Consider the following 18,560-nt stretch of genomic DNA (forward strand, 5'->3'; position numbering starts at 1 on the left):
TTTTATTTTGGGTTTTTTTAATCTACATTTTTCATCTCCCAGAAAATGAGATGCTTTTTAATTAATATTAATTTTTTTTTACACAGCAGCTTGTATGTGCTGTCACCTCAGGTACATGTTAAGTTTTTTAGAAGTAATGAATTGTAACTGTGAACCACTATGAAGAATATGCCCTCCCCTCTAACCACTGAGTATAACACCTAAAAAATACACTATGGTTTACATTTGCTTACATAAAACACTGACAAATAAGTAGAAGAAAGTTATGTTCCAACTCGTTGTTGTGCTGGAGTTGTATCAGAAAATTGTTTTCTCACTTAGCTAAACTCAGTGCCATCCTTTCAGAAAGTTGCGCTGAGGACCTCAGACTCATTGAACTGTGACATAATGTGCACAAAAGAGTTTATGTGGGAGCCTCCCCTGGAGAATTTATTTATACTCCACATTTTCCTTAGGTTTTGTTCTACATACAGTTAAGTTTCCTCTCAGGTTTCTGCTGTCTGAAAGAAGAGGTCTCGATACCTTCTCCTATCTCCCTGTGCTGTCCTTCCCTCACACTGGCTCTCACCATGCTGATTTAACTCAGGAGAAGAGCAGAACAAATTGCTTTTCTTCCCTGGGCTATTGTTCTCCTATTTATCTGAGCTAAATTGACCTGTTGAGCTTTGGACAAGCCAGCAGGAGCAATGGGAATGTGTGGCCAGAAGCGGAAAACAAATTTCATTCCTGGGATTGCAGTCAGACTCAATTTTTCCTTCTGGCACCTGCTCTGGCCACTTGTTATCCAAAAGACTGTCTGGTTGTTTTTCTTCCTACCTAAGTTCCCCTCTGTTGCTGTGTGACTTTCCTGGGAATCCAGGCACAATCCAGTTCTTTTCTGGGAAGCCAAAGGAAGTAGAATGCCTCTATCCTTTTGCTGACTGACTGACTGACTGACTGACTGATGTGTTTCTGTGTGAAACATCCCTTATGTGATGCTCCATTTTATAATAATCAGTATATTAATGTATCCATGCATGTAGTGAATAAATGGGTAGAGCTCGCTCTTAAATAAGAGCTGTGATGTTGTTAACAACAGTGGTGACGATGTGTTTGGAAAAGTTGAGTTTTCCCATCTTCCTGAGACTAAAGGAAGTAAGTTTGTCCCCTTTTCTCTCTCTCTGTCCCTTTGCTCCTCACTTCTTGCACAGGGCATCCTGGAAACCTGCCAGCTGCTGAGCACATCGCTGACCTTCTCCCGGTGCCACCATCGAGTGGATCCTGAGCCGTACATCAGCCTCTGTGAAAGAGACATCTGTGCCTGTCCCCAGGGCATGGACTGTCACTGCCCTGCCTTCCTAGAGTATGCCAGGAGCTGCGCTCACGAAGGAGTCATTTTGGAGGGGTGGCCTGAAGAGAGCTCGTGCAGTAAGCTGGCAGATTTATTCCTAGGCTGCTCATCCCCAATAGGATTGTGCCTGTCTTGCAGATTTTTGTCCTGCAGCTAAAAGCAGCTGGTGTATTTTAGGAGGTTGGTTCATTTATAGGAAGTGCCTTTGCTCACTTCCCCCTTTCAGCTCTCCATCACCCATCTTTTTCTAGTTCTTGTCCCTAATGCAATATTTTTTGAACAGTTTATAAAGAAGATCCTGAACTGTTACATGTCCCACCACAGTGTACACAGTCAGTGAAGACTTATTTGATACACAAACATATAGACTAGGATGTTTAGATGCTATTTTACATATGGTTCAGATGTATGACATTTTCCAGCCTGTATTTTAAGTCAGCATCTTTGTGAAATGCACTCTAACATTTTTGCATAAAGACAATTGTTTTACCCTTTATTTACTTGAATCAATTGCCTTGAAATTGAGATGTTGCCTTTTCTAATCTAATTTTTGTCTAGTTTAGTGATCCTGATTGCATCTTGAACTGCTACCTTTATTAGCCCAATATTGCTGAGTTCAGAGGTCCTGATTGCATCTGTGCTGAGGTTTTGCAACAGGGAAGTGCATAGACTGACTGAGATGGATTGTATTTATAGAGGAAAAGTCATGTTTCCACCTACTGCTGAGAACTGTGGTTTAATAGAGCTAATTAAATAAATAATTTTAACAATCTACTAATATCATGTTCTCAGTGCTTTTTCTCATGTTTTTTTGTTATGAGAAAGGACATTTTCCTTGGGATGTTTGTGTAAATTGACTACATGGGGTAAACTGTCTGATTTGTACTGATAACACTTTGTTCTCTGGTAAAGATATTCTGCTATTGGCCACTGAAGAAATCTGTGCCTTCAGACTGTGGTTAGGGCAGCAAGATGCTGCCAGCCACTTGTTCTAGGAATTGTACAGTCTGAGTTCTAGCAGTAATTTATTACCTTTCCATTGGGACATAAAAGCTCATCTCCTTGTTCAGAGTGTAAGCCAGGTAACCCATTTTTGCTGGGGCTCTTTGTAAGTCTGATTAAAAGCCACAAGTGAAATGAGCCTTTCTATAATCCCAGGAGCTTTGGAGCTCATTTCTAACCCTTGAATTCATGAGCTTCAGTTTGGTTTTTTTCCTCTGAGTCAGGAAAGAGGGAAGTGTCCAACTGCCACAGCGGGAGCTTAATTTTCTATCACCCTTCATCTGTGCTATGGTGCTTTCTCAGGAGATGGTGATGATGATGGAGGTATGGAATACTCTGCTGTGTGGGAAGGGCTCTAGTGCTGGGCACACTGTGCAAGTGTCAGTTGGTGCCCAAGCCCAGGGCATCCAGGGCAAGATCACTCCTTCGTTACCCTCCCACCACTTCAGCAGAGGATTGGTTTGGAAAGGGCAATCTCCAACTTTTTCTTGCCACTTCATGCCCCTGCAGAATTGTAGGACATGGTGCGTGTATGCATTGAAGAGAAGGAATGCCTGTAATAATGTGTTTGCGTAGTGGCCTGGCCTAGATAATGGCAGCAGTGGAGATACCAGGCATGGGTGTTATCCTGAACTGGTGGTTCTCTGGAAGAAGGAGGATGGGATTTCAGAGTTTTAACTGTCTCCTGGTTCTCCCTGGAAACACCAAACAGGGTAATTTCACAAATGAGTGGAGTAAGTGCATGGCTTAAAGGTGCAAAACAACCACGTCTGTCCAAATTGCTTAGATATTATTGCAAAACTTCTCCCTGGGTTTATTATTCTTAATGCACTTGGGTTTAGTTATTAAGACTCAATTTATTAGAAAGCAAATTGGCTTTAACCTCTGAGTATTTACTATGCTACCTGACAGATGATATTGCAGCAAATTGAGAATCAAATATTTCTAAAATGTTCTGCTTCTAAAAAAGAAATAATCATTTGGAAGCTGACATGACTTTTTTTGTCTCTGTAGTTCAGCCCTTGATAATGAAAGGATTTGTTGGTTTAATAGTTACTGAGGAATTTGCATTTCTAATTTCTTTTAATTGTTTCAGGGCCAAGGTGTCCAGTTGGCATGGAATATAAGGAGTGTGTATCCCCATGTGCCAAAACCTGCCAGAGTCTGAATATCAATGAAGTGTGTCATGGACAATGTGTTGATGGCTGCAGCTGCCCTGGTAATTTATTTACTGGGTTATTTACAGAGAAAAATTTGGCAGTCAAGCTACTATTTTATTAGAAGAAAGAAAGCTGTGTCTTCCCTTAACTTTTCCTGAAATCAGAAACACTTCTTTTTTTCTGGGACTATGCCCTAGAATAATCCAGTTTCTGTAGCGCCTGTATGCTCACTCCATGAAAGGGCCATTTTTCCTGGCCAACTAAAAAATAAATGTTTCTGTGAAAATCAGTACCAACTAATATTCCAAGATTGCCTTTATTTCTTGGTGAGAGACTGCTTGCCTTTGATGTACTCCTGAATTGCTTGGGTTAGAGGCAAATACAGTTAGGGGAAGAAATGGCAGAGAATGCACTGAAGGAATTTCTTGCAGAAAAACAGTACATGTAGAGCTTGGACTGCAAATTCAAAGTTCTTCATGATTTAAGTGAATAATTTAATTTATTATTGAATCTTCCATGTAGGAGATTTGATTGGATTAAAGGGAGCAGCCCAGCTACACCAATTTTCTATTTCTGTCTGTTGTACTTAAAACAACTGCAGGAGGAGAGCTTCGTTCCTGGCTCCAAAGCTCCATATGCTTCCATTTCTAGCTGGTTTGGTTTTTTTTTTTTTTTTTTTTTTTTGTTGTTGTTCACTGGGTGCTTTGTTTGGTTTGAATAGGACTATCTCTGCATTTCAGCCTGTCTGGGCTTTGTAAATGCACACAGGTGTTTAGTGTCGCCTTGTACAAGATGCCAGGTGTGACAGAGGTTTGCAGAGCTTTGCTTTCCAAAACAAGGCAATAATAACAATGTCAGCCTCGTTTGAGGAATTTGGTAGTTTCCCATTCAGCTGCCAGTCTCTTCCTTGCTGGAGGTTCAGAAGTGTGGCAGGACCTGCAAAGGTGACAGGTGATGTAACCAGACTCTGGAGATTATTTTGTTGTGAAGGATCCAGCTACTGTATTTGTGAAGGATCCAGCTAATGTATTTGTGCAGTCCTGGAAGTGTTGGAGAAAGCTGAAGGAGCTTAATTAATCCTCCGGCTGCACAAGGGCTCTTGCTGTACTTTTCCTTTGGTAGATGCACTGGTCTGTTCAGCATGGCAAAGGTCTAAGGAGAGAGAAACTCTCTCTCTGAGAGGCGGAGAAGCAGGAACTCCACAGAAAGGATGAAAGGCATGAGAATAACAATCAGCAGTTCAAAACTTTTACTGGAGTTTCATAGAAAACCAGGAGGATCTGACAGATGACTAGAGGGATTTTTGATGAAGATTCTACCTTCACTTAGCTTCCCTCCAGTGCTCCAAGGGCAAACAGGATCTGAAGTATCTTTGACAAATGTCTTCCTTATTTTTTTATTTTTCCCCTCTGTTAAATGTCCCTCATGGTTACATTAATTGCTGTAAATGAAATTACTCTTGCCAGGAAAAAAAACAGGCATTCTGTTTTCCTTGTGTTCTCTGGAGAGCCACAGCACTCTTAAATGCTCAGATCTTGTTGTGATTCTCTCTCACTGGAAGGATTTTCTCAACAGCCAAGATCTTTCCAGGCAGCTCTATAGGAAGAACAGGAGAAAGGAGACTTATCTGGGTCTTGGGATCAGTGATGACTGCTGCTGCCAGGGAAAGGAGCCAAAATCTCTGCAGGCAATTGGAAGGAGTCACTCAAAGAAAAGGCACAGGGGTGTTCAAGAAAACAAATGTTTTGCCACAGCAGCTCTTTTGAAAATGGCAGAATATCAACTCTCTCTCAATATAGGGGTTGAATAGAAAGCACTATAAACTAGCAATAGAAGCAAGGACAAGTTTCTACCTTAGAATAACCTTGTAACTCCTTTGTGCCTCTGTTTATCGTTAGAGTACAAAGAGCTCTCTCCATAGGTAATTATAGCTGTGTAATATAGAAACCTCAGCAGCTCCCCCCCCTCAAGTTGGGAAGCTGGCCCTTTTGCTTTTTGCCTCTGCAGATGTTCAGAAGTGGCTTCTTTCTCTCAGACTCTGCTAAGAGTCTGAGACTTTCTTAAGTCTTTGCTAGACTTAAATGGTGTCCAAATTTGTTTCTTCATTTCTCACTTTGCCTCATCTTTGATTCTCTTATGACGAATACAGGACCTTCTGTGGACACCCTTTACTGCAGCCAGTGAAGTTCATGGTTTTTCCAACAGTCAAGTCCCAGGCCAACTTTTATCAACTTTGATTGTGCTCCTTGTGTTTAATTTGTCTATGTCCCAACATGTGTTCTGGACCTGCAGATGTGCTAAGCAAGGAGCTTTTCTGGGAGCACCAGGAATGCTTTGTTCAGCATGTCTGAGGGAGAGGCAGCACCAGAAGGGAAGCAGACACCTGCCCTTGTGAGGCTTTTTGGCAAGCCTCATTCCTTTTTATTGCTGTCTATGACTAAGTATGGATAATAATGCATATGAAGTCTTGGCGAAGTCTATGAAGAACAACAAAATCTAATTGTATTTATGTTTCTGTCCCTGTGTGTGTGATATGGGTGTCTGACTTATCCAGAAGGGCTGCTCCTTGATGGTGACCACTGCATTGAAAGCTCTGACTGCTCCTGCATCCACTCTGGAAAACATTATCCTCCTGGCTTCACCATCTCCCAGGACTGCAACTCATGGTAAACCCTTTGCTGCTCTGGTGTGGTTGCTGTAGATAAGTACTGCACACCGGTCAGTGACTGCTTTGCATTACCTTTCTAGAAATCTCTCTACCTTTAAAAAATTTCCTTTCACTGGCAAAGGGCTTGCTCTCTTACTGGAATTCCTAGCCCCTTCCAAGAAGTGAGCTGTTCACAAAGGCAAAATCAGCTCTGTTTTTAAAGGGAGATTTGATCTGATAGAACAACATGAAGGTCACTCCTTCAAAGAGCAGAGAACTACCTGTTTCCTGTGGATAAGAGAGACCAGCAGGTTCCCATGTCTGGATAGTATCAGCGGTGGTGTCTTTGTTTTGACTTCCTAAGTGTATTTAACCTCTAAACCCCATTTCTTTCCAAGAGGAGTTAGCCTAAGGCACGTCCTTAGAAATTGTTACAGGACTAATGAGTCTTCCTAGCATGGCCCACAATTTTTCTTTCACTCCTGAGTACCCGACTGGAGGGGAAAAACAGCACTTTAAAGAAAGGAAGAGGAATTAGTCGCATATTCCTGATCTGGTTTTGTGTTCAGTGTGGACATATTTGTGCAAGGAGTTTGGACAACTGTTTACTCAGAAGTTTCCAATTGGAGCACAGAAGGAGGAGTACTCAATGAAGGCCATGACATGCAGAAGAAAGGTGGTCTGTGCATCATCCCTGTTAATCAGCAGCTATTCATTACCTGCACCACATGTCCCAGAACACAAGCCATAACCATGACATTAGCATTTTATCTTTTTCCGTGCAGTCCTCTGCAGCTTTGAGCTTGACCACATTGTTCAGCCTTAGTGCTCTTGGGAGATGACTGTATCCTGACAGGCTGGGTTTTTTATTGCTTGTGTTTTGTTACTGCTTCCTATTTTTCTAACTTGATGCTTCTGTGGAGAACGTCATTCCGTTGACTCTGCATTTAACATCCTCAATAATCTGCCTCCCCACAAATGGTTTTCAGGGGCTGGGATAATTAAAGGAATGAGAAGAATATAGTAGCTCTTGAAACAAAGAGTGCAGAGGGGGTTGTGGAAGACACTGGAGTTGATCACAGCAGGGGAGTTTGATGCAAGAAGTAGTAAAGGGGAATAGATTTGTTTAAGGGCTAGTGAGGCAATTTTCATTGCCTAATAAAGATGGGCTGTGAAGAGGATGGGGTCGAACTCTTCTCAGAGGCAAACAGCAAAACGTTGTGAAGCAATGGACACAAGCTGAAAAAGAAATTCTGTTTTGACACAAAAAAACTTCTTCTCCCTTCTCCAGTGCTGCACTGGGACAGCTGCTCAGTGAGGCTGTGGGACCTCATCTTGGATATTTCTAAACTCAAATGGGCAAGGTCCTCACCCACCTAATCTAGCTTTGACATTGCTTTCTCAGAGTTGGGGATTGTAGTAAATTATTTTCCTAGAAGTCCCTTCAAACATTTTTACCCCTGTGATTCTGTTGTATTGATAGATACACCTTGAGAACTGCATTGAACTCATTCCACATTAGTGGAATATAGATGAAAATTCCATTAAACACAGAGCTTTGACAGGGAAACCCAGAAATCCGTGAGTTCTGCCACCATACCTATTCATATTATCAGCAGTTGCTGTCATATGATGAGAAGAAGGGATGACTACATTAAGAAATGAAGTTATGGGAGATGTAAGGAATGTTGGGGACTGATCTAACTTCCCTAGGACAGATGACCATTTTCAGTTTTTTGGGAAAAATGTGCAACAGAAGATTTATATTCATGTACTCTTAATTAACTTGCTACTATCTCTTTCCTAGCATTTGTCGACGTGGCATGTGGATCTGCAGCAATGGGGAATGCCCAGGTATGTTGGCTTCACTCTTTTCAGGTTTTGACAAATAAGCCTTGCCTACGTCCCTCCCACTCATGCCCCACTTAGGTATTTTTTTTTTTACTCAAAAACCAAATCTTTGTTCTTCCTTGCTTGATCCAGTACAATTGGGATCCTACTTTTAAGTTCTTCTCCTGAGACAAGTCAGACATTGCTCTGTGTGGTTTATGTGTAGCAATGAAAAATCCTGTTTGGTGGGAAGGCCGGTTCCTGCTTTGATTACTTAGTTTGCCAGTTATAAGTGTCTGTATGTTCAGAGGATTGGCTTGCAGGTAGAGGAACATTCCTGGCTTTCTTTGACCACGTACAATTTCTCATTGTACTTTATTGACCATGACAATTCCCTCATGGTCATGTTGTGGGTGAAGGAGGCACAGTCCCAGGGAGAAAGTGGCTGCCCTGCCTTCCATGGGTGCTGGCAGATTGGAGAGGCAGCTTGCAGATTTTCATGTTTCTCTTTGCTGATTTATGACCGGAGATATCTCAGGGACGCCACTTGTAGATTTCCATGTTTCTCTTTGCTGATTTATGCCCAGAGATAGCTCAGGGACGCCACTTGTAAGTTTTCTGCGCTGTTTAGGCTGTTTAGGTGGCCTGGAAAGGCCCAGGGATGGCCTTGAAGAGCCCGGCGCTTCAAAGGACGAGGAGAGACTTCTGATCTTGTCTCGGTCTCGGTGTTTATTAATTGTTTATCTAAAAGATTTTCTTTCAGCCCGACAGAGGTCTGCACAGCAAGTCAGCCATGGGCACACTCTGCAAGCCCCTGGGGCGGTCACTTATCTTTATACCCGAAGTTACGTGTACAATATTTATCATTTTTCCCCAATACCTTCTACCCTTATTAACTGGTGCACTTCTAGTAATAACCAATCCCAAAGTGCCACCATCACCACAGAAGATGGAGGCCAAGAAGAAGAAGAAGAAGAAGAACAGGACACACCCCAATTCCTCCATCTTACTTCTTTAGACCCCCCTGTACCAAAATCCTAAACCCTGTGTTTTACACTCTAATTAACTTATACCTTCACCATTTACCCCAGTGAAATCCTCCCAGTCCTCATACAGGTGTCGTCTCCTGTGTAGGATCAAAGCCCTGCCACCAGACACTTCTGGCAACATTCCAGGACTCCCGAGCCCCCCAAGGGTGTTCTCGGCCACTCTGCACCTCCATCCTGAGGTGCTGAGATCCCACAGCAGCTCTGCAGATGCAGACTGGGGTTATGGCTGGACAGGAAAACAGCAGATTTGCGGGCTTTGGTGGTTTTTTGTTGAGATGAGACTGTGCAACCCTCACAAGTTAGGGAAATCGCAACAATCTTAGGGTGTTCTATCAAAAAAGTCTGTAATTTTTTGGTAACATGAAACTTGCTTAACTCATCAATGGTCCTTTTCCTCCTGCTTTAGAACAAAAGAGCACTTCCCCCAAAGTATCAACACTTAAGGAAGAGGATGGGGGGTGGTGTATGTAAATATTCAAAATGGAAATGACATTTTTAGTGAGCTGTCCCCTGTGCTTGTTCATTAAGGATCTCTTCAAGTGCAGAGAATCTCACTGTCTAAAACACAGCTTCAAGGACACAGCCCAGGCTGATTAATGACATCTTTTAGCTAATGGGCAGCAGCATGATTACAAACAAGAAATAGGTGCTTTTGTAACTTCAGTTTTTCCTTAGGTTCTAGCTTTTAATGTCCTTGCTCTCTGGACTGTGATGAATACTCTGTGGGCCAAATTTTTATCCTTAACTCCAGCCACATTTTCTTCATAGTGATTATAGAAGTGAAGATAAATCTGGTATTGAGGCTTGCAAACAGATGTTGATCTCCAGCTCTGTGCAAGAGGCAATATAGCATTGCAGCCTTTTCCTGAATTGGGAAGCTGTCCCAAATGAGCAGAAGTGGAAAAGAAAAGCAGCTTATTTTTGTACCTTCTGCCAATATATCTAAATCAGTTTTCTACTAGGCTTGTTCAAGACTGAATGTTGTATACCTGCAGCTGTTGTACATGTGCCTGCTAAAAACTCTATAAACTGTACTGAGGGCAGCAAAGCCTCCCAGAGTAGCCAAATTTATATTGTTACCTGTGGTGTTTGTCTCTACTTGAAGTAATATTGCAGCATATTTTCATTGTTGGTTAGTTACCACAAACATTTCTAAAATCATATGTCCAGAAAATTTATGTAGTTACTTGTATAAACTTTAAGTAGTTCTGTTTTTCTTTTGATCAACTTTTTTTTTTTTTGTCAGGAAAGATTGCTTTCATATTGTGGGAGTGAATTGCCCAGCTTTAAAGTTGGTGATAAGGTGAATCCAAAGCTGAAGCTGGCTGGCACTACCAAGAGGCTTTCAAGCAGATATCATAACGGAAATAATTATGAAGGCGAAGGTTTCAGGAAATTTCATGGAATGCATTATATCAAATGGTGTAGATAGAGGGATCCATAAGTAAAGACTTGGCCACAGAAAAGAAAATTCCCTTTCAGGAGCAGTGCCAAAGGCTGGGACTTGTCTTAGATAGCAGTCCTCAGTTCTCTGTGCCTCAAACCTGTCCTCGTTTCCTTGTTGCAGAGAATGCCCTGAAAATCAAACTCCAAGGGATGACAAATATCCAGGAGATGCTGGACTTCTCTTAGGGTGAATCAGAGCTGTGTAAGGCTGGGAATCCTCAGGATCTGTACTTTAGCATCAGCTGGTTTAAGATAGTAAACACTAAATAATATGCTGAAGAGGGAAAATTCCACAAGATGTTCATTAGACAGATCTTCTGTGGGACTTAAAGGCAGCGAAGAGAGAATAACTCATAGAGCTCACCTGCCAGCTTGTAACATTTAACCCTTCTCCAACCTTTGGTTGGTGATGGCCAATGTATGCCCAGCACTTGTATTTTGTTCTGGGTGAGGAAGTGGCTGCCCACCTTATTTGCCAAGGGATCATCTGTAAGTGTGATGGTCTTCTCATATGGAAGATTTTCTTTGCAAGCTCTGTGGAGTTGGAGCCTTTCCATGTGTTTGCATGATGCGACACTAAATCCCAGCTGTGGTACTGGGATACTGCCTTCCTGGAAGTGAAAAGCCACAACTTACCAAAACAACTTCAAATGCTGATATGTTTAAATAGCTCCTTTTTCTAGTAGAAAGATGGTCCAGCCAGGCTTTCCCATTATTCTGTGAGGACTTTAGATGTAGCTATTGTAACTATAGAATGATTTTTAACTTTCTGTTAGTTGATATGATGGTTCAGGGTAAAGTCCAACATAAATTTTACCGTTGGAAGGACTCACACAGACATTATCTTCCAGCTCTTCATTCTCATAAAGTATTTTATACTAAAATAACATATTGGCATTTAAGGCATCCCAAGAAAAGAATATAGGTTTTTCCATAGGCACAAATTTCAGCTCTTGACTGCGGTTTTTTCTGTGTTCCCCAGCTGTTGTTGGTTCCTCTGTTACTACTGGTAATGTCTTACGGAAATAAACAGTGAGATAAGGATCTTGCTGGTGCTTTCTGGTCTGTGTGGAGTTCAGGCCTTGTACAACCTGTTCCACCAGGGCTGCTCTTCCCCCTCAGAGACTTGTGGGGGCTGAGCAGGATTTTGCTTGAATCTGGCACTGGGATGATTAATGGCTTTTTGCTTTTTCTAGGGGAATGCTCTGTCACCGGCCAGTCCCATTTCAAAAGCTTTGACAACAAGTATTTCACCTTCAGTGGGATTTGCCAGTACTTATTTGCCAAGGATTGTGTGGGAAATTCCTTCTCTGTGATCATCGAGACGGTGCAGGTAACAGCAGCCTCGGCTGGTGCCTCTGCGCATGCTCTTGAGAGTGCGGGCGGAGCTGTGGGACTATGACATGAATTGCAGATGCACAGGCCAATAGAAGTAATTTCCCTATGAGATAAATGGTTTAAATAACAGATGCAGTCTTTCTCCTTAGTTAATAAGTGTTTTGCTTCTCCTCACCACCATTCCCAGGAGCCTGCCTGAGGATGGAGACTTACGATGATGTTTGGAGAATGGGCCCTCACTCTTTGCCAGCTGAACAAACAAACAGAGGCGACGGTGCACTCCTTGCCAGGCACCCTGGCTGCTCGTGCTTCCCTAATGCCTATGGGGAAAGGACATTTCCTTGGACACCAAGCAGGGTGCACTGGCGGAGCAGTGCCTTGCTTTGTTTCCCATTTAGTCAGATTGGCTGGTGATTTTTCTTTGTACTCAGACAGCAGCTCCTGACTCTTTGCTGCCTCCCCTGATGGATGTCTGAGAGGCAGCTGCAGAGAGGCAGGAAAGGGAGCCAGACCAGTGCAGGGAGGGATGGAGACCCTGAAGGGGGATGTCACAGGGAGGTTTACACAGTTGTGAAATAAATCGACCTGTTATTCTTGGGAAAAGGTGAACAAACCTAGAGACTGAAAAAGACCCTGAGGCAAGGAGAGGGGAAGAAAGGTGACAGGGACAGTGGAACTGAAGTCAGGGAGAGTTGCAATGGAGACAGGAGACTGACAGGAGGGAAGGGGAGCTCAGTATCAGTATCCAGCAGCACCAGGGAAGTTGCAGGCTTTGGAGAAATGGGCTGTGACAGTTCTCCATACCATCTGCGTCTGTCTACTGCATTAGAGAGCTCTGATAGCCATCAGTGCTTGGGAACCTGCAGGACAGGTTTCCACTGAAACTTCCCTTTTGAAACCAGGGAGGAGACTTGGGGCCCCTGCAATCCCTGTTCCTCATCTAGGTATCCCGAAGCCGGGAAAACAAACACCTCAGCAGTCTTGTAATGTGAACTAAGTGGCCTTTTTCCCCAGGCTGAGTGGGTCAGGTGTCCTTCCTGCTCCTGCCACAACTCTGGGGCTGGTCACTGCCAGGGGTCTGGTGGAACACCCACAGATCCTTTTCCAAGTTCTGAGATGGGGAGCTCAGCCCTGGTGCATGATTAGTGGGATAATGGAGGGAGGGCTGCCAGCCTGCTGTCTGTGGGATGCAGAAACCAGATCTATAAAACCAGTGTGACACTCAACACCTTTCATATTAGATGCCAAAATGCCTTCTGGTACTAAGTCACCAAGAAAGTGAAAACCTGATGTTTGAGGCAGATTTTCCCTTCTCTGCAGTGTGCAGATGATCCTGATGCCGTGTGCACTCGCTCAGCTTCTGTCCGGATCCGGGATATGGACAACAGCATCATTAAAATGAAACATGGAGGAGGAGTTTCACTGAATGGACAGGACATACAGATCCCTTCACTGCAAGGTGTGTTCACATGGGCTGACTCTGGCCAGCCACTGAAAGCCTCCTGCTTAGTAGTGGTTTTAGACATGCCTTAGCCCAGCTTAATCAAAGAGTGTTTTCAATGCCAAACTCTCTTGCAGTGTCTTCTAGAAGCTCTGTCATTTCAGCTTCTCTCCATGAAACAGACAGATCTTGACTTGGCTCCTCTAAAATAAGAAGAATTAAGCTCATCTGCACTTGTGAGATTTGTGAAAATCACTGTTGGTCTATTCTTTTTTGAAATTATTATTTTTCAACAGAAGCTTGAAATCGTGGAATCACAGAATTATTTGGTTTGGACCTTAAAGATCATCTGGTTCAACCCCCCTTCCTCGGCCAAGACACCTTCCACTATCCCAGGTTGCTCTGAGCCCCATCCTTGGCCGCTTCCAGGGATGAGGCAGCCACAGCTGCTCTGGGCAACCTGTGCCAGGGCCTCAGCAACCTCACAGGGAAAAATTTCTTCCTGATATCCAATCTAAACCTGCTCTCTGTCAATGTAAAGCCATTCCCTCTTGTCCTGTCACTACATCTTGTAAAAGCTCACTAGCACCCTGTGGTTGCCTTCAGGTGCTCTCCGTGTCCAGCGTGTGGTGAGGAGTTCAGTTCGCCTCACCTATGGGGATGATCTGCAGATTGACTGGGATGGTCATGGACAACTCCTAGTGAAGGTAGTTTTTCTGGTTTTTTTCTGCCTGTTTGCCCCCTCTCTCGTTCCACCCAAATATGTACAAAGATTTTCTTGTCTGAAGTCAGAAATTGCTTTTTGTTGCATGTTAGGAATTCCTTTCTCTTTTGCTACTCCCAGAGTAATACACAGGTTCTTTTGTATTCCAGAAACAAACACTTCATCTTAGAGCAGCTTGGTAGCTTTTTTCTCCCCCCCCCCTTTTTTTTTTGGATGTGTATGTAATGACAGCCGTTATTAACCATGAACAGTTTTGTGTTTTGTTGAGCAGATATCCTCCAAACTGGAGTTTTGTTTTTGTTTGCTTTGACTGCCTTGTCTAAACGAACAGATGTGAATGACTTAAAATAAAGGAAGGAAAGGCACCCAGAGACACAGTTACTCATATTTTCCAGGAAATAGAAATCAGCTCATAGATGTGTTGTGGGCTCCTTCTACTGTGAGGAATATTTTAAGTCAGCCTTGATTAACAATTAGGTTTTGTTGGTGCTGCAGAGACAGCAAAGTGTAGAAAAATTGAGCTAAGTTTAAAAGAAATTATCTGTAAGGAAGTGTAACCACAGCCCTGTTGCCTTTGAATCCCCCTTTTAGTAGGAGTCTGCTCACTGAGAGGAGTCTTGCCAAGAAAACCAGTTTTCCTGAGATTTTCTGCCGAGTGGTAAATGCTGTCCTCTTTGAACCACGGTGTTGCTTTTGCATTCTCCTTCCCTGCCCCGAAATCTGGCTTAAATGTCATGTCTGGCACAGCACCAAGGGTTATGAAAGCCAGTTCAGAACTGAGTTCAAGAGTTGAAAAGAAAACAGATAAGAAAGGTCTGGAATAATTTTAGAAAGCATCTGTGGGTTTGTGGTTGTTGTTTTGATTTAACCTGTATCTCTGTGCTCTGAGGGTCCTAAAAGTTCTTTTGGGGCTTAGAATAATTCACTTCAGTCCCTTAGCACATCTCAGGAGTTTTGGCTTTCCTCAGTATTCAAAATATTTTTCTCCCAGGTCAGAAACCCATATAACTGGGCAGATTTTTTGTCCCATTGAAAACAAACCTAATTTTGTGCTCCAGATCATCTACCTATAAAAGCAGTGGAAGTTTCTCCAGTTGTCTGCTCCTTCCCTTGCTGGGCATCTAAAGCATCTCTTTAATTGCTTTTGGAGAGTTATTTTATACTGGATTTGGAGATTGACCTCTTGCCAAGTATTTCTGATAATAATTGGAGGAAGTGATACACTTCCATTACCTTGTTCTGGCAAAAATTCTTCCTGTGTTCCTCAAGAAGACTCTGCTTTCTGTAACTGCCTGATATTTGTGATTTGAGCTTCCACTCCAAAATACTGCACAATTTGGACTTGTGAGTCACTGCTCCATCTGCAGAGTACGTGAAAGAGCAGTAATACTCTTAGTAGTAAGAATATTTATTCTCTGATTGTTCTTTTTGATGCTCCGTATTTATTCTCTGACCCCCGTGTTTGAATGCTGGGTAGTATTAGGTTATATTTTGGAGGATGCTTTTTATTTTTATTTATACAGAAAAACTGTTTTCTTTGAAAAATGTGAATTTTTATAACTTTTTTTGTTTGTTTCACTGGTTACTCCTGCAAGCCTGCCTAAACTCACACTCAGCTACATGAATAGAGAGGGCTGATGTAGCATCAGAATTCCTGTGTTTGTAATGTACCTGAGCTTTACTCCTAACAGAAACTGTCAGTTCTTACTAAAATAAAAGGTATTGGTGCCTTTGTGATGCAGGTGTTGCTTAGGGGATTTCTCCCTGTTTACCTTTAGGTTTAGGATTATCTTTCAGATGCTCCTTGATTTGCAGCAGGAATAAAACAGGTGAAAAGTGCACCTGCTCTGTGGATTGTTGGAAATTCTGGTTTTAGTCTGCTTGAAGTTCCTCTGGGCAGCAGGAAGCTCTAATATGAAGTAGCTTTAGGGGGTATTAGTTTATTTTTCCTTCATATCCAATTTTCCTTTAAAATATGAAATGCTCCCAGGTGCCATTGGAATTGCATTTAAAAAAATTACAGCCCCACTGTTGCCCTGCTCATTTATATGAATGAACAGTGAGAACAAGGAAAGACTAAGCTGGACTGCTGATCAAGGCATAAAAATAAGCTATTTTTCTCTTAGTCACCTTCTGAAATTCACTGTACTGTGTAAAAATTGTCCTGCAGCTACTAATAGTAGCAATTTTGTTAGAAGTTTGAAAATACAGTACAATGGCATTGTGTCTGTAGCATTTTGCTATGTGTTTGAGAATTTTCTGGACTATTCAGTTGTGTATGGCTCATTCCTTAAAAAAATCTTCCTCTACAGTGTTAACCTGTTCTAGAAGATGACCAGGCAAATGTTGTGTTCCTTAGGTGTCCCCAGTCTACTCCGAAAGGATGTGTGGGCTGTGTGGAAATTATGATGGGAACCAAGGGGATGATTTTCTTACACCTTCTGGCATGGTGGAATCCCTTCTGGAAGACTTTGGAAATTCCTGGAAGCTCAATGCTGAATGCCAGGACTTGTTAAAACAAGACAGTGACCCCTGCAACCTCAATCCTCATTTAGGTACTGAACTCTATTCAAAATTAACATGTGCAGCAAATGGTGATCTTCCATGTACACAAAAAAGGAAAATAAAGAGAAGAACCTGATGTTGCTTACGTTACCACCAGGGTGGCTGCAATATATATTTTTAAAAACCCAATAAACAACAGCAACAAAAAAAACCACACACAGAGAGATTTGTATTGATGCAGGTCTCATAAGGAATGTTTTGTGAAAATTGAAAGCAAAAACTAGTTTAATTTTACAAATATAAAAAAGGCAGCAGAAAGCAAAGGCCCTGTAAAGGGAATTACAGCACCAGAAATAGTGCTAACGGAATATAAAAGCATTGCTTTTCCTTGATTTGTTTTACTCTTGAGACATTATTCTTTCAGTAGAGCTCATGATGTATGAGCTATGGTGCTATCTGTGCCTGCCTGATCCTATTTTATTCTTGTGGGGTTTGTTTGGTTATTTTTTCTTTTATAAAAGGAAGAGAAAATGCTTACTGTGGCTCCTCTGGCTTTCCTTGAAAGCCACGTTGATTGACTGATTCAGTATGAGCATGTAATTTTTCTCTTTTTAGCCAAATATGCTGAGGATTCCTGCTCAGTTCTGATGTCTCCTGCCTTTGAACCTTGTCACTATGTAGTGAGTCCCGCTCCCTATGTGAAGAACTGTCGCTTTGATGTTTGCTCCTGCTCCAGTGGCAAGGATTGCCTGTGCTCTGCCATTGCTAATTATGCAGCAGCCTGTGCCAGGAAAAGCATCCTGGTGGAGTGGAGACAACCTGACTTCTGCCGTAAGTGCACTGCTGCTCAAACCCACTTATTGTCATCCTCCTGAAGGAATTTTTCTGGCAATGTTGTGTGAAAGATTTAGAATGAGATGCCAGATTTTCCTTATGGCAAATGATGAGAGTAAATCTTTCCTTCACACTGATAAGGATGCAGAAGGTGTTACCAGGGACTGGTCAGTACTGGGGGAGAGAAGTGTTGATCTGAGACAGCTCCACAGAACTTTTTCCTGGATTTCCATTTTCACCTACTCACTTGGAAACTTTCTGAATGTCCTAGGCTAGGAATCTCCCAAGTGATTTGTAGTAATCCATGAACTGCCTTTTTTTGAGGCCCAAGCTTCCCAGGTCCTGACCTCATCAGTGACTCCTGAATGTGGGGTTATGGAGGAAGCACAAAAGGGCAGGACAAACTTGTATCAGAAAAGAATTTTGGCAGTTTTGTGGCATCACCCCTGCTCACAGAAAGGCTAAATTACTGTTGATTGCCTGAGGTTTTGGCCAGAAAAGTTTTGAATATCTCCAAAAAATTGAGGTACCACAGCTTCTCTGACATCTGTCTCTCTCTTATCCAGGACAAGATTAATAGCCAAACTGCCAAGAAGCTGGAACAGAACAGTCCAAAACCTTTCATTTCTTTTATCTCTCTCTTAGGTCAATGTGGTAGGAAAAAATCCATTGTCATGTAATTTTGATTGAGCACAGACATATTTTCCCATAAATATTTGTGAAGTGAATGTTTTTCCATTTTCCTGAGCAACTTTGTTATAAAGGAAAGAAGACAATTGAAAAATTTGGGAGAAAGCATGTGGGCTTGGCAGCTCTCCAGATTTGTTCTCTTACATTTACCCAAGCAGAGGGTGGGAAAAACATTTATAAACCGAGTGTGTAGAAAGTGGAAAAGAGAGAGGTCTCTGGCCTTTGACCTGGTAGGGTCTGCAAGGTCAGTAACCACAACTTTTGCAGGCTGTGGAGTGCTTGCTGCTAATGAGAACAAACCCAATTTATATTAAACTGCTGCATGGTTTTATAATATTTTACCTAGTTTATGTAAATGTTCAGGTAGTGGAACAGTAATGTCATAAAAATCCTTTCAGAACTCTGCAGGTCTGGAGGCTGAAAGAAAAAGGAGCGATAATGCCCCATTGCTCTTTCTGTAATTGAACAAGTTAATTTTCACAATTAATCTTTAATAGTGCAGAGCTGCTTCTTCCTTTCTGTACATTACAGAGAGCTTTGTACTCGCACAAAGTGACAATTTCC

General features: G+C 42.3%; 1 protein-coding gene across 2 annotated transcripts in view; it reads left to right on the forward strand.

The window, feature by feature from the left end:
• The window catches only part of VWF (von Willebrand factor), a 145,972-nt gene that overhangs the window by 42,608 nt on the left and 84,804 nt on the right, over window positions 1–18,560 (forward strand). For both annotated transcript variants that reach the window (XM_059471892.1, XM_059471895.1), the window contains exons 7-15: window positions 1,191–1,407; window positions 3,429–3,551; window positions 6,047–6,158; window positions 7,947–7,993; window positions 11,661–11,797; window positions 13,123–13,261; window positions 13,850–13,950; window positions 16,327–16,522; window positions 17,088–17,303. In XM_059471892.1, coding sequence (XP_059327875.1) covers window positions 1,191–1,407; window positions 3,429–3,551; window positions 6,047–6,158; window positions 7,947–7,993; window positions 11,661–11,797; window positions 13,123–13,261; window positions 13,850–13,950; window positions 16,327–16,522; window positions 17,088–17,303 — 1,288 coding nt within the window. The remainder of the gene's footprint in view (window positions 1–1,190; window positions 1,408–3,428; window positions 3,552–6,046; window positions 6,159–7,946; window positions 7,994–11,660; window positions 11,798–13,122; window positions 13,262–13,849; window positions 13,951–16,326; window positions 16,523–17,087; window positions 17,304–18,560) is intronic.

The sequence above is a fragment of the Ammospiza nelsoni genome, chromosome 5 (genome assembly GCF_027579445.1).
Source record: "Ammospiza nelsoni isolate bAmmNel1 chromosome 5, bAmmNel1.pri, whole genome shotgun sequence".
In the NCBI taxonomy this organism is placed as follows: Eukaryota; Metazoa; Chordata; class Aves; order Passeriformes; family Passerellidae; genus Ammospiza; species Ammospiza nelsoni.